The sequence below is a fragment of the Papilio machaon genome, chromosome 13, assembly GCF_912999745.1.
Source record: "Papilio machaon chromosome 13, ilPapMach1.1, whole genome shotgun sequence".
In the NCBI taxonomy this organism is placed as follows: Eukaryota; Metazoa; Arthropoda; class Insecta; order Lepidoptera; family Papilionidae; genus Papilio; species Papilio machaon.
Window position 1 is genome coordinate 993,724 of NC_059998.1, and position 12,844 is coordinate 1,006,567.

At 35.9% G+C, this 12,844-nt stretch overlaps 1 protein-coding gene across 5 annotated transcripts; it reads right to left on the reverse strand.

Annotated features, from left to right (window-relative positions):
• Positions 1 to 2,101: 2,101 nt before the first annotated feature.
• LOC106719328 (cyclin-dependent kinase 12) lies at positions 2,102 to 12,789 on the reverse strand. Of its 5 annotated transcripts, none has more exons than XM_045680474.1 (18): positions 12,477 to 12,789; positions 12,030 to 12,167; positions 11,351 to 11,756; positions 10,865 to 11,022; positions 10,354 to 10,480; positions 8,987 to 9,103; positions 8,559 to 8,679; positions 8,309 to 8,440; positions 7,993 to 8,196; positions 7,359 to 7,562; positions 7,131 to 7,248; positions 6,896 to 7,014; positions 6,073 to 6,192; positions 5,300 to 5,527; positions 4,524 to 4,720; positions 3,792 to 3,996; positions 2,970 to 3,238; positions 2,102 to 2,841 (listed from the first exon to the last, which is right to left on the reverse strand). In XM_045680474.1, the coding sequence occupies exons 2-18, from the start codon at positions 12,115 to 12,117 to the stop codon at positions 2,583 to 2,585; spliced, it is 3,072 nt and encodes a 1,023-aa protein (XP_045536430.1). In that variant the 5' UTR covers positions 12,118 to 12,167; positions 12,477 to 12,789; the 3' UTR covers positions 2,102 to 2,582. The 5 variants fall into 5 exon arrangements, with proteins under 5 accessions (XP_045536430.1, XP_045536429.1, XP_045536428.1 ...); XM_045680473.1 differs by having other exon boundaries at positions 11,351 to 11,759; XM_045680472.1 differs by having other exon boundaries at positions 11,994 to 12,167.
• Positions 12,790 to 12,844: the final 55 nt, after the last annotated feature.

Here is a 12,844-nt window from a genome sequence, read left to right on the forward strand (position 1 = left end):
TCTGTTTCCGCAACTTTTATAACGGAAATAAAACGGAACTTTACGACGGCTGAGAGATCCAAATGCGCGGCGCGAGACGGGCAGTCCGTGCGCGGTCTTTCGGCACTTGTCGCATTTGTTTGTTTACGTACTATTTTGTGAATTTAAGCGCGTAATATTTTCTGCTGCTGTTTGAAACAATCAGTTTCTCTTGCTGGAGTAAACTGTCTAGTTGTTGTCCATATAAAATTTGACAACTGGCAAAATGTGACTATTTCATACTTACGAGTTATTAAATGTACTTTTGAATAAGTGATAATATATCATCATCATTATATAGTTAGAAATATATTTGTCTTTTGTTAACACGAGTGGTTTGGCGAACTTTAATTTGTAAATAGTGTAATTTTGTTTCCTGAAAATAAATAAAAAAAACGCGTATTTTAACACATAGTAAAAATACATACATTGAAGGCTAAAGGACACCGATATCCAATGCCTTAATAAATTAAAAACGAATACAAACTGTTTTTACCGAAAAAATATTTTTGTAAATATGTTTTTTATCATTATTTACACTTCTGTTTCCGCATCCGTTTCCGTTTCCGTTTCTGCTAAAATTTATTTTTGACATCTGTTTCCGTTTCTGGTTCCGGTAAGACACTTCCGTTGCATCACTAAACATAACATAGTTTAATTCACCTCATTCTGGCAAAATGGTATTTAAGCATTCATAAATCTCAACATGGAAGAATTACTACAACTGATGAAAATAAATCCAATCTCATAATCTATATATATAAAAGAAAGTGTTAGTTACACTATTTATAACTCAAGAACGGCTGAATCGATTTGACTGAAAATTGGTGGGCAGGTAGCTTAGAACCAGGAAACGGACATAGGATAATTTTTACCCCGTTTTCTATTTTTTTATTCCGCGCGGACGGAGTCGCGGGTAAAAGCTAGTTCGTAATAAAATAGATCAATTCACAGACATATAATTAAAGGATCATTTATCTCAAGTTAAATACTCTATATACTGTAAGGTGTAGATAAGAGCAGAACAAACATTGAGATGAAAAAATATTTACTAGCTACAATATCCAGTTACGACAATCATAAAAATTTTTCTTTTCTTTCAGTTAACAATAAAATGTGTGTAAAATCAATTATTTTAAATTAAGCTTATGTTTAAAATGAAAAATCAATATATTCTCTTATCCTTATTTTGAAAAATCTCTAAAATCTTGTGACAACAAAGTATTTTAAATCATTATGAAACATTAAAAAAAATAACTTGATATTTCTGTAAACATAATTTACACATCTCAACAATGCTTTTCTGTAAACTGACTAAAGATTGCTTGTCCCCGATTTCTTCTTAGTTAGTCATGTTGTCTATAATTATGACCATTTTTGGCTAGATCTGTTCTAGATGTCTGTCTATCAACACAAAGATGTTATGTCCAATAAATAAAACGCACAGATGTATTAACACGTTTAATTGGCGAAAGCGTATTCATGGTGACTCATTACCACTTCATCAGCTTCCTTGGTCTTTCTTTATTCTCAGTTTGTTCAGGTATCATTTAATATAGGGATGTCAGTTGGTTTTAAAGGATAGGTTAAGGGTTATGGTGACATAGATTTAAGACCTATAGATACCTAACCTAATTAAAAGCACAAGTGAGGTGAAAAACTCAATGTTTTCAAGTTGTCAGTTTGCAATATAAAGGGATGTTCCGCAAAACAACTCTTGATTAGAGCTTAGACAAACTGTTCTTAAACACTTCATCTATAGTTATATGTTGTTATCGTTAAAATAAATAAAGATTTTTAAACTGGAAGTAAATTTTAGTTTAAAAGGGAAAAATATGATAAATCAGTACATGAGTAATACACAATAAAACCATCTTGTGCATCTAGATATTTCAATAAAAAAAAAAATTAAAACAAATAATCAAAAAATATTATTGTTAACTTTATGAAAGATTAAGATTATTTTATTGGGAAACTTATGTGAAAAATATCCAGCATTATGCAGTTAAATGATTTAATATTTATTACTTTCAGATTTAATAAATTAAATTTCTCTTGAATATACAAGTCTATTTATTTAAAAAAAAAAGTTCACAGTAATAAAATCCCTAATAGGAATAAGTTGTAGAAGTTGTAAGTATTGCCATTGTTAGCTTATTTATATCCAGGATTCCTTGGACAATAGATATTTAAACTCTCACTTATTTTGGGTAATTACAAGATGTTTAATATAGTCTGTGATGTAAAAATTATGATATATATCTCGCCCTTAAAAATTCCTATCACAGAGTATAATTTGATAAATAACATTACAATACTATAATTTACTTATTATTTTCACTTCTTCATTACCTTCTTGAATTCATTTTCACAGCTGGCAACCCTGAAGTCTTGAGATGGCTTCAAGCTATTAGCAAATCTTCCCGGAATAGAAGATAGCAAACTGATCCTAGGAATGGAAATGTGATTCACTAAAACTGTGTCACTAGCACTTAGTATCACTCACTAAAGCACAAGGCACAAATCTATGGTTATCCATAATAACCATAGAAATACTCCATATACTATTTAACTTGTCCCACAGTCTCTTGCCCTGACTCCGATTTAAAACCACTCTCCATTTTATATGATTCACTTCTGAAGCCGGAATCCGATTGGTTTGAGTTTTCATTCTGCTTGAAATTAGGGTCTTTGTCGCAATCGTTGGACGAGAACCCGTAAGACTTTGGTTTGGTCTGGTCTTGTTCCCTTTGCTGTCGCCTTCGCTGCTTTGACCACAACTCGTGACAATCTTGCCATGTTGGTAACTCTGGAGCTGGCATTCTGGAAGTAAAAAAAAAAACATATATAAGAAAAAAATTATTGTGCTGTTTACGTCATTCCTTTCTGTATTAATGTCTATTTTCAATTCATTTAAGCTTAAAGTAATAACAATAATCATCAGAACTCACTGTTCCGGCACCACATTCTTCAACCACGGACTTTTAAGAGCTTCCTCAGCAGTGATCCTCTTCTCCGGGTCTAACTCCAGCATGCGATCAAGCAGATTAAGCGCTGGTCCGGGCATGAAGGCAAACTGCTCCCGCACACAGCGTTTATGGAACCTCTTTGGTCTCAACGTGTGCCATAGTGGCAGGTTGACCACATTAGGCCATACACCTGGTACTGGTGTACCACACACGCGAGATATCATCTCTAACTGCATCATTTCTACACTGGCCTGGAAATATTATTAAATAAATGTTAGCATGGTGTTGGAGATTAAGTGAGACTCTAAACTTTGTTTATAAAAAATATATTAAGGATTATAAAAAGATTACAATAAGTTGAGCAAACAAAATTATTAATTACGTGCGCCAAGCGCTTTTTTGGAGAGTAGCTGAACGAAGTTAAGTTTTGCGCGAGCCGCTCGCAGCTCGCGCATCCGCTGCTGTGTTCACGACATGCAACTATCGCGCTCCGCCGTGGCGCGAAGTTCAAGCGTGAACACATGGAATACAGTTGATATTGTGACTTCACTCACAATAGCTCAGAAATGTCAATTAGTAAATTAACAACACTTACAGTGGGTTTTTGAGACTAAAATCTCTATATAAAACCTATCATTTGAAGAAAGAGAGATAACAATATGCTTTAAAACGGGGATTTCGGTCTCTGAAACCTATGGTTAATACACTTTTTATTTCTATCACATCGCATCATAAGCATTTCTTTAGCTTCAAGGAAAATAAACAGTATAAAATCACACTACTCTACCCAGTATTTCTTTGTACCTGGAATAATGGATGTTTGAGGAACAATTCTCCAAGTATACAGCCCATGGACCAGACATCAACGGCGGGCCCGTAGCGCTCCTCACCCAGCAGCAGCTCCGGCGGCCTGTACCACAGTGTTATCACCTTATTGGTGTACGGCCGCTGCTTGTCCTCAGCAGACCACAGCCGGGCTAGACCAAAGTCACCCAGCTTCACCTCCCCTCTGAAAATCAAATCACAATTTTTTTTACATACTAACTGTTATTGCATCATATAATTCCTATAGACTGTAGGCAATTGATTACTCACTACCTCATTCAGTTTGCTCTAATAAGAAGAATTCTTACTAAATATGCACTAAGGGTCGATTTAACAGCCATTAAATTACTTTGAATGAGGTCTAAAACATCTATATATATAAAAGAAAGTCGTGTTAGTTACACTATTTATAACTGAAAATCAGTCGAACTAATTTAGCTGAAAATTGATGGGGAGGCAGCTTAGAACAAGGAGAACATAGGAACGTTTTTTTTTTTATCTTGTGAGCTTTTTTTTTTATTCCGCGCAGACTGAGTCGCGGGTAAAAGCTAGTACTAAATAAAACAAATCAAGTAATTTATACCTAGAACATAGACTTTTAAATGTAAATAATTTGAACTTTCCTTATCAAACAAATTGAGTCACTGCAATACAATATAATGATAAAGCCTTGAATAATGCAGATATAATGAGACATACTTGCACACTCACTTATTATTCATCAAGATATTACTGCACTTGATATCTCTATGTAGGAAGTTCTTGCGATGACAGTACGCCAGCCCATCAAGTAGCTGTCGCATTATAGACGCGTTGTGCGACTCCGTAAAGTCCACCATCTTGGACTCCAGCAGACCCATTAGGTCATGGTCCATGTACTCAAACACCAGGTAGAATGAACCTTTATCCTTTACAAATAAAACAAACAATATTGTTAACTTTAGACCACATAAATTTGAAAACAAATTTAAGCTCTCACTATGTTTTCATATCTTTTTGGGAATACCAAACTTATCTTTTTTTTATAAGATAAGAGGGCAAACAAGCAGTGGTAACACCAAGGTGTTCATTAACGCTCATGGACATCTGCAATACCAGAGGAACCGCAGATGCGTTGCCGAAAACACATCCAAATAATTTTTTACAAAAAGGTCTACCATTTACAAATAGTTATTAATATAGAACACTATTATGGAAAAAATAACAATAAAAAAAAACAAATAGTAACTCACTTTGCAAAATTCATCTAGGCTTTTTTTTTTTAGACATATATACTAATAATAAAATAAAGAAAAGTTTAATTGAACAATTGTTTGTTTGTTTGCATTGAATAGGCTCTGAAAGTATGGAACCAATTTGAAAAATTTAATTATATTTACTAGATTTTCTTAATTCCGCGTAGACAAAGTCACGGGCAAATATTAGTACTACATGAAAAATCCTTCTTTATGAGTCGATTACATGAATAAAATGAACTAATAACTTACTTTTCTAAAGTCCAAAGCATCCTGTTTATCAGTGACAATTTCCCGTAGATTGACAATGTTCTTATGATTCAACTGCCTGAGGATCTTGATCTCTCGCACCGCAGTGATGGGGAAGCCTTCCTTCTCATTCTCCAGCCGTACCTTCTTGAGTGCCACCAGCTGGCCAGTGTTTTTATCCCGAGCTTTGTAAACTTGACCATAAGTCCCTTCACCTATTTGAGTTATGACCTGCAGAAATAAACAAGATTTTTTAATCCATACAAATAGAATTTATATGTATAGAGATAAAATAAAAAAAAATAGCAAGCTTAAAGTAATCTAACAGTGGTAGATCCCGCAACAACAATATTTGTTGGGTGCACGAATTGGCCGGCTCGCCCGGTGAAATACCACGACCTTACAGAAGACAGGCGTCAAGTGGAAGCAATTCCGCGTTTCGTCTGATGAGTGTGGTACCGGAGGCCTAATTTTAGTCCTCTTTCCCGTCCCATCCTTTCTTAAAAGGAAAGGATGGGAAGGGGAAATGGATTTGGCGGAAGAGGGGAAGCATAGGAAGGAGAAATATTCTCTCTCTGTGCATCCCCTTCTCCGTTGATTAAAGGTAGGCAATGCATCTGCATTTGCGGATGACTATGGGCAATGGTCGCCTCGCTATTGCGGCGAATCCAGGCCGTTTGCTTGTTTGCCACCTTATGATATAAAAAAAAACAATATTTCTAACTTCACTGGAATAAGACTTAAACTAAATTTGGAAACTTTATAAAAATGTATACCTGGAAGCCATCAACACACTTCTCTCCCCAATCTTTGGCATGATAGGTCGGCGTCGCAACCGGCACTACTTTGGAGCCCCGTCTCTTCAATATTCTCGGCCTTTTTAACTTCGAACCAGACTGTGGAAGAAAATTATGAACAAATTTTAAAACCTCAGTTGATAACCTAATTTTTAGAATAAGCGCAATTTTTGTGCATATCTTTCTTACTAATATTATAAATGCGAATGTTTGGATGGATGGATGTTTGTTTGAAGGTATCTCGGGAACGGCTGAACAGATCTTGATGAAATTTGGTACAAAAGTAGAACATAGGCTACTTATTAGGTTTTTTTTTAAATTCAGTGCGGACGAAGTCACGAGCGACAGCTAGTAATAATATAAATAAAATAGAGTAATTGCTACTCTGACTATAAATAAAATTCATTTCAAATATGGTCAAAAGTAAATTTATCTATCCAAGCTATGTTATTCTATCTAGGCTATGTAACAATCAATACATAGTATAAAACAAAGTCGCTTTCGCTGTATGTCCGTATGTATGCTTAGATCTTTAAAACTACGCAACGGATTTTGACGCGGTTTTTTTTTAATAGATAGAGTGATTCTTAAGGAAGGTTTGTATGTATAATAAATGCATAATATAGTAGAGAAACACTGATAAATTTAAAGGTTTCTAATGTGAACGCTGTGAACGTTGTGTATAAGGACATTCTGTAGTAGGTATATTTTGCATTGCACCCGTGCGAAGCCGGGGCGGGTCGTATATTATACAGAATATTATTGGTGTGCAACAATACTGTGTGCAATGTATTGTACATACATTGGGGTCCCGTTTGTTACGTGCACTAAATACGTGCGAGTACTGGTCGCGACGCGAGGCTGGCGGAGGCGTAGACCCGTCCAGTTCATCTGCGCTTAGTTCCTCTGAATCCGGCACCACTGGAACACAACATACAAAAATATCTCGTTATCTCAGATTAAACAGAGAGGCTGAAAGGCAACATGTAGGTTTCAACAGAGGAAACAGTCTTCTAGTTTAAATGTTTTTTGCTTACAAGGTGGCATGGGAAGATTCATGATGCCGGTTCTCTTTGGCTTGTCTGGCTTCTTAATGGGGCTGGGGGATGGTGTACTTAAAGGACTCTCATTAGCTAACGTCTTCAGATCTTCCACCTGAAAATAACAAAAAAAAACATTAAATACACTAACTTTGGACTTTATTACCATTGTTTACTTAGAAGAAAAAATAAAGGCTTAAAAGGGCAGATTAAAAAGGTTAATACCTGTGTGTTGGGGGGCATGGGCAACTTGGTGAGGCTCTTAGGTTTATGCGCAGTTGGCGCAGGCTGGCTGTTCTGCAGGTATACCCCGTCTACTACACTGCCACCCACTTTAGGTAGCGGGGGTAGACTGGCCGTGCCAGACACCGGTGGCGGCGCACTGCTTGGCGGCGGTGGCGGTAGTGGTGGAGGGGTTTGGGTTTTTTGCTGTCGACAAATACAATTACATTGATACATCCATTGTTGGGAAAACATTATCATATTTTATTTGATTAATATCATTAGTTGCCATTTTACAATACTCTCTTCTAATAAATAATTCGAACTACCATAGTAAAATAGGAAAACTAGGAAAACTAAGATCTAGGTTAGCATGGTTTGGACATGTTATGCGGAGGGATGATGTTCATATAAACAAAAAAGTAATGAGATTGAATGTGGATGGCTATAAAGGTAGAGGAAGACCAAAGAAAGTATGGATGGATTGTGTGAAAGAGGATATGCGTAAGCGGGTAAATTCAGATATGGTGGCTGATAGAGATGTATGGAAGAGTAGTACATACTGTGCCGACCCTCCATAGGGATAAGGGCAGGTTAATGATGATGATGATGAGTAAACTAGGCAAACAAAACATACATCAGATTCAACACTATCAGTTGTCTCTCCATTAGCAGTGGCCTTGTGTTCGAAGGTGTCGAACTCCGGCGGTGGCTGCAGCGGGTTGGGCGTGGCCGTGGCCGTAGCCGTGGGCGTGGGATTGTCCTCGCTGCCCGTGGGTGTGGGCATCGGAATGTCAACCACCTCCGTCGCCGGCTCTTTCTCACCCTCTTCTTTTGAAACCTATAGATATATAAATAGTAACATAATAAAGTTGCAAGAATATCTTGTTAAATAAAGGAAACTAATACAAGAAATTTGTACTAAGTGGGATATTTTTTTGTGAGTAATTTACCTGAGTTGAACTATCCGCTGTGGCATTAGAAAGTTCATCAATGGTCATAATTTCTGGATTATTTATAGAAGTATTTGAAGAAATCGCGCCTTGAGATTCCTCCTCCTTTTGGCTCAAGATTTCTTGAAGCTTCTAAAAAAAGAGGGAAATGTTTTCATAAATTTCAGTAATAATTTGTTGCTTATATGATATGGGAAGCAATTGTTGTTTCTATTTTACTTGTTAAAAACTTTATAATATTATTGCTAACCTTTGCTCTTTTGTGTTTATCTTTAACAAGTTCCGCAAACAAGCTTGTATCGCTAATCTTCTCTTTAAAATCAATTCTCCTTTGTAGTGCCGATGGTGGACTTGGTGATTCATGTTTAACTCTGAAAAATAAACATACAATATTAATTTAACATATATGTACACAATATAACTATTATAAATAACATATAGTAGACATAGACGTGTACAGATGCTAGAAAATATTTGTAGAATTAATTTGGAGAGGTCTAATTTCCAACTAGTGGGAGAGTCGACAGACAGAAAATAGTTATAATATGGCCAGATTTGCAAGACTAGTCACTTAGGTCTTAGAATAAGATGGATTTATGGTGGGTCATGAAATTGTTTTTTTTTTTTATGTGTATAGGCGTTTCAAGTATATTTATGTGAGAAAATATAATAGTCTACCTGTGCCTCTCCTTGGTTGTCTCGCTGTGCCGAGGCCGGTGTCGTGGCGGAGATGAGGAGCGCCGCCGGCTTCGTGACACTGAGCGACGTCGCTTCATTGAACTGCGGCTGTGTGATCTAGTTATATGTGCATTGTTAATACATTTATATTTAAAGTACGAATATATTTAAAGCAATAGGCATCTCAAGGGCAAGGACTCCATGATTTTTTTTTACGAATTAGTAGCTTTGTTTATTATTAATGCTTATCAGGATTTACTATAAGTGAAAAATAATAAAAAATGTATCATACATTAAAATAGTTTGATAACTACATTAACAATATATAAAATTATATTATTGAAAGCATATTTGCCTAAACTTATAAAAATAAGTATTTAGAACTCGAATTATTTGCTTAAACCTGTATGAAAAGCACCTGAACAACAAACATGCTTGGATAAATTTATGATTTAGAAGCTGTGATATGTTAGACATGCAAAATAGAAATCTATAAAATATGCATAACCACGCATACAACTATCCACTAACACAAGTTTGTTAAATCATAAATAATCTGCTTTTCACATAATTATCTCAGCATGCAACTTTACATTTATCTTAATCTGTTTTTTTATACAAAAATACACATAAGATCATCTACACTGCTACAAGTGTTGTCACTCACTTGACGACGTTTTCGCTATTCATTTCGTTAGACAGACCAAGAGCAGACATGGAATTAGACCAGGAGATATAGCACTTGTAACATTATTAGTGACAATCACAAAAGTAATTATTTAACATAATGGGTTTATTAAACAGATGCTTTGAAAGCATTAAAAAGTGTTAACACATTGTTGACTGGCAATTTTACTGAAAATAAAGAGTCCGCGCATAATTCATTGAAAGATTCTTCATTACGTTCCATCATCGTTTTTTTAATTTTTTTTTTATTTATTAAATATTTTTACAACAAAAGATTTGGCTGGTCTTATAAGCGAGAGAATCAGCTTGTGTTATACTGACTAACACTTGCACTGTATGGTTGCCAACAGAGAAAACAACAGAGATGCGTGACCGGTCAGCAACGTTCGGCCATAAAAACACGAGTTAACTCGTGACCAGACAACAAAGTATTAAGATCATAAAACTCAATATTGTATTGAGTTCTTAGTGAAAAAATTATGCTGGTGTTAGCTAACCATAGCACAAAACATACATTCTGTTTAAATAATTAATTTAGCCAAAATAATAAATATCGCAGTTAGCGAAAATAGCGTGAAACCACAAGTGCTGGTAATTTCAAATATTACCAAACCATTATAGAGTTCAAACCAAAATAAATTATTGAATTTGTTATTGTACCATTTAACATAGATAAATACCTATGATGAGCGCGGGCTTCACGATGTCTTTCCCGTTCCCTGCTCCTGTGTCGTCGCCGGGGGCTCTTGCGACGGTGGCTACGTCGGGGACTATACTCCCGCATACGTGGCTCGTGAGTTGGAGAATCTGACGAGAAGCACTCAAAAGGTTAAGACAAAACTGTCCAACTATGCACTCATAAGGGTGTCCTATAGCAGAGTAAATTGTACCCTCAGCTCTCATAATCAATATGTCACAGGGCAACTCCGTAACTGAATGCAAGAAAGTTACGCTGCATATATACAGAGCACAGGCATCACCTTGCTAACATTCCTTGTACTCAGCTAACGGCCCCCCCTCCCAACATTTTTTTCATCATTGGGTACCTTAATTAAAACTAAGTTTTGTCACCATATAACAAAAAAAAAAAAACGAAATCCTAGAAGTACAGTTTATAATTCTACTGTAGTACTGTTACATTGACCACTAAAGTGTTTTAAATTCCATATTTTGAAGTAAGTCTAATAATACCTGATATAACCATAATAGGTGATTGCACTCTGTGGTCCATCCAGTAGTCCCTCCTCACTCTATCATAGACCTGCTCACTGTCAGAGTCTATGGTGACAGTTTCATGGTATGGCGGCATGGATGGTGTGTGTGGTGTCATAGACTTCTGCCTCCGCCTACTGTACAAGATAATCACATTTTTTATCAGTATGAAATTAATATATATAAAAACCTCCGTAATATCTCTTAGTCTAAAAAATATAATAATACAAATTTAAATAAAAACTATTTAAAGAATACAACCATCTTAAAACTTGTAAATAGTATCCAACTTATAATCATATAGACTTATTTAAATTGTAATGTAATTCAGTAAACATAAGAACACAATTGTTATATAACAAACATTGAATCATATCATATCAATTGTGTTCAAATAGAACACAAAATTTAGTATTATATAATGTAGCATTAAATACCTAGATTGTTTTTAAATTCATATCTTACCTTATAACAGGAGACCTTTCCCTGCGAGGTGAGTACATCACTGTATGGATTGGCATCTCTCTATGCATTGCAATTCTCATTTGGGGAGAGTCATCATGTCTGCTCCTCATAGGCGGTGTAGTCGTAGAGATGGGTGAACACGACCCATTCTGAAGAGGAGACGAGGCCTTCTCCCATTCACTTATAGGCACTTGCTGATACCTCTTAGGGCTCACTGGCCGTGGCTCTATATGTACATCATCATCATGCGACACACTCTCCAGACTGGCTGACCTTGACCGGTGTTTTGACTTCTTCTTACGTTTCTTTTTGTCCTTTTTACGCTTCTCTTTCTTTTTTTTATAACAGGTGTCACTGAAGTCTGGCTCTGCCTCGACATATTCCAGGCCCCGTCGGCTCCTTGATGCTGCTGAGGAAGAATCACGGGTCAGAGGATACTCTTCAATAGTGCGGCGGCTTGAAGTTGTAGAGACAGAGATTGTCTTGTTGTCAAGAAATGTACGCACTGGGTGCGATTTTCTTGTACGGTCAAGATCATCAGCAATGTGCCGGCCTATTGAACTCGCCTCACTCTCTATTTCTCCTGCCTCGGGGGCTGACAAGTCTTCTGAACTAACATCAGAGTATTCTACAAGGGGCTTACTAGAATTTACTGTAGCATATGATTGTTCATGAGTACCACTGTGTCTTCTGTACTTTTTGTGATCTCTCTTCTTGTGCTTCTCCTTATGATGCTTGCTATGTCGCTTATCATAGCTCCTTTCCATGATCAGGTAGGGCGGAGACCCTCAGGATGTTGCGCCTCTTCACATTACAACTGAAACAACAGTAAACAATACAGTTATTATAAACTGGATTAAAATGTTCAATTTCAACCAGCGGTCGGAATCGGAATAACAGACGGAAAAAATATTAGCAGTGATAATGGCCGCGCGATTGCAAGTTATTCAAGTTACACGAGCGAAACTTTTAGCTATAAGGAAATTTTAAAAGCCTTAAAATTTGCGCTGTCTATAAATTAATCACACTGGCAAAAAATGGAGTTTTACATATTTTTATAGCACAAATGATAGATATTATGATTTTAATCAATATTATTTCCAGAATATAAATAAAAACAACTTACCTTAAGAAAAAACGGACGTGCGATCACCCCAATCACTGTAATTTGTATTTGCAAATTTCTATAATGCTTAGATAAGGTGTCTTATTTAGTATCTTTGACTGAATATAGGCAAGTAATATACAGTTATTTGGATTTATTGTAGCTTTAGTAATCTTATTTTGCTAGTCATGATCATAAATAGCGCATAATTCATGCAATTAAATAGGATTATTTTTGTTGTGAATTCGAGAACGTCGAAGACGTCGAATCAATTTCTAGTCAGCCATTTGCTTTTTCATTTCATTTCATCATCGCACTGTGCTATAGTGTTGGCCAAGTGTTGACCAGTGTTGACAACTACCTATTAATAATAAATCCAAAATATGAAT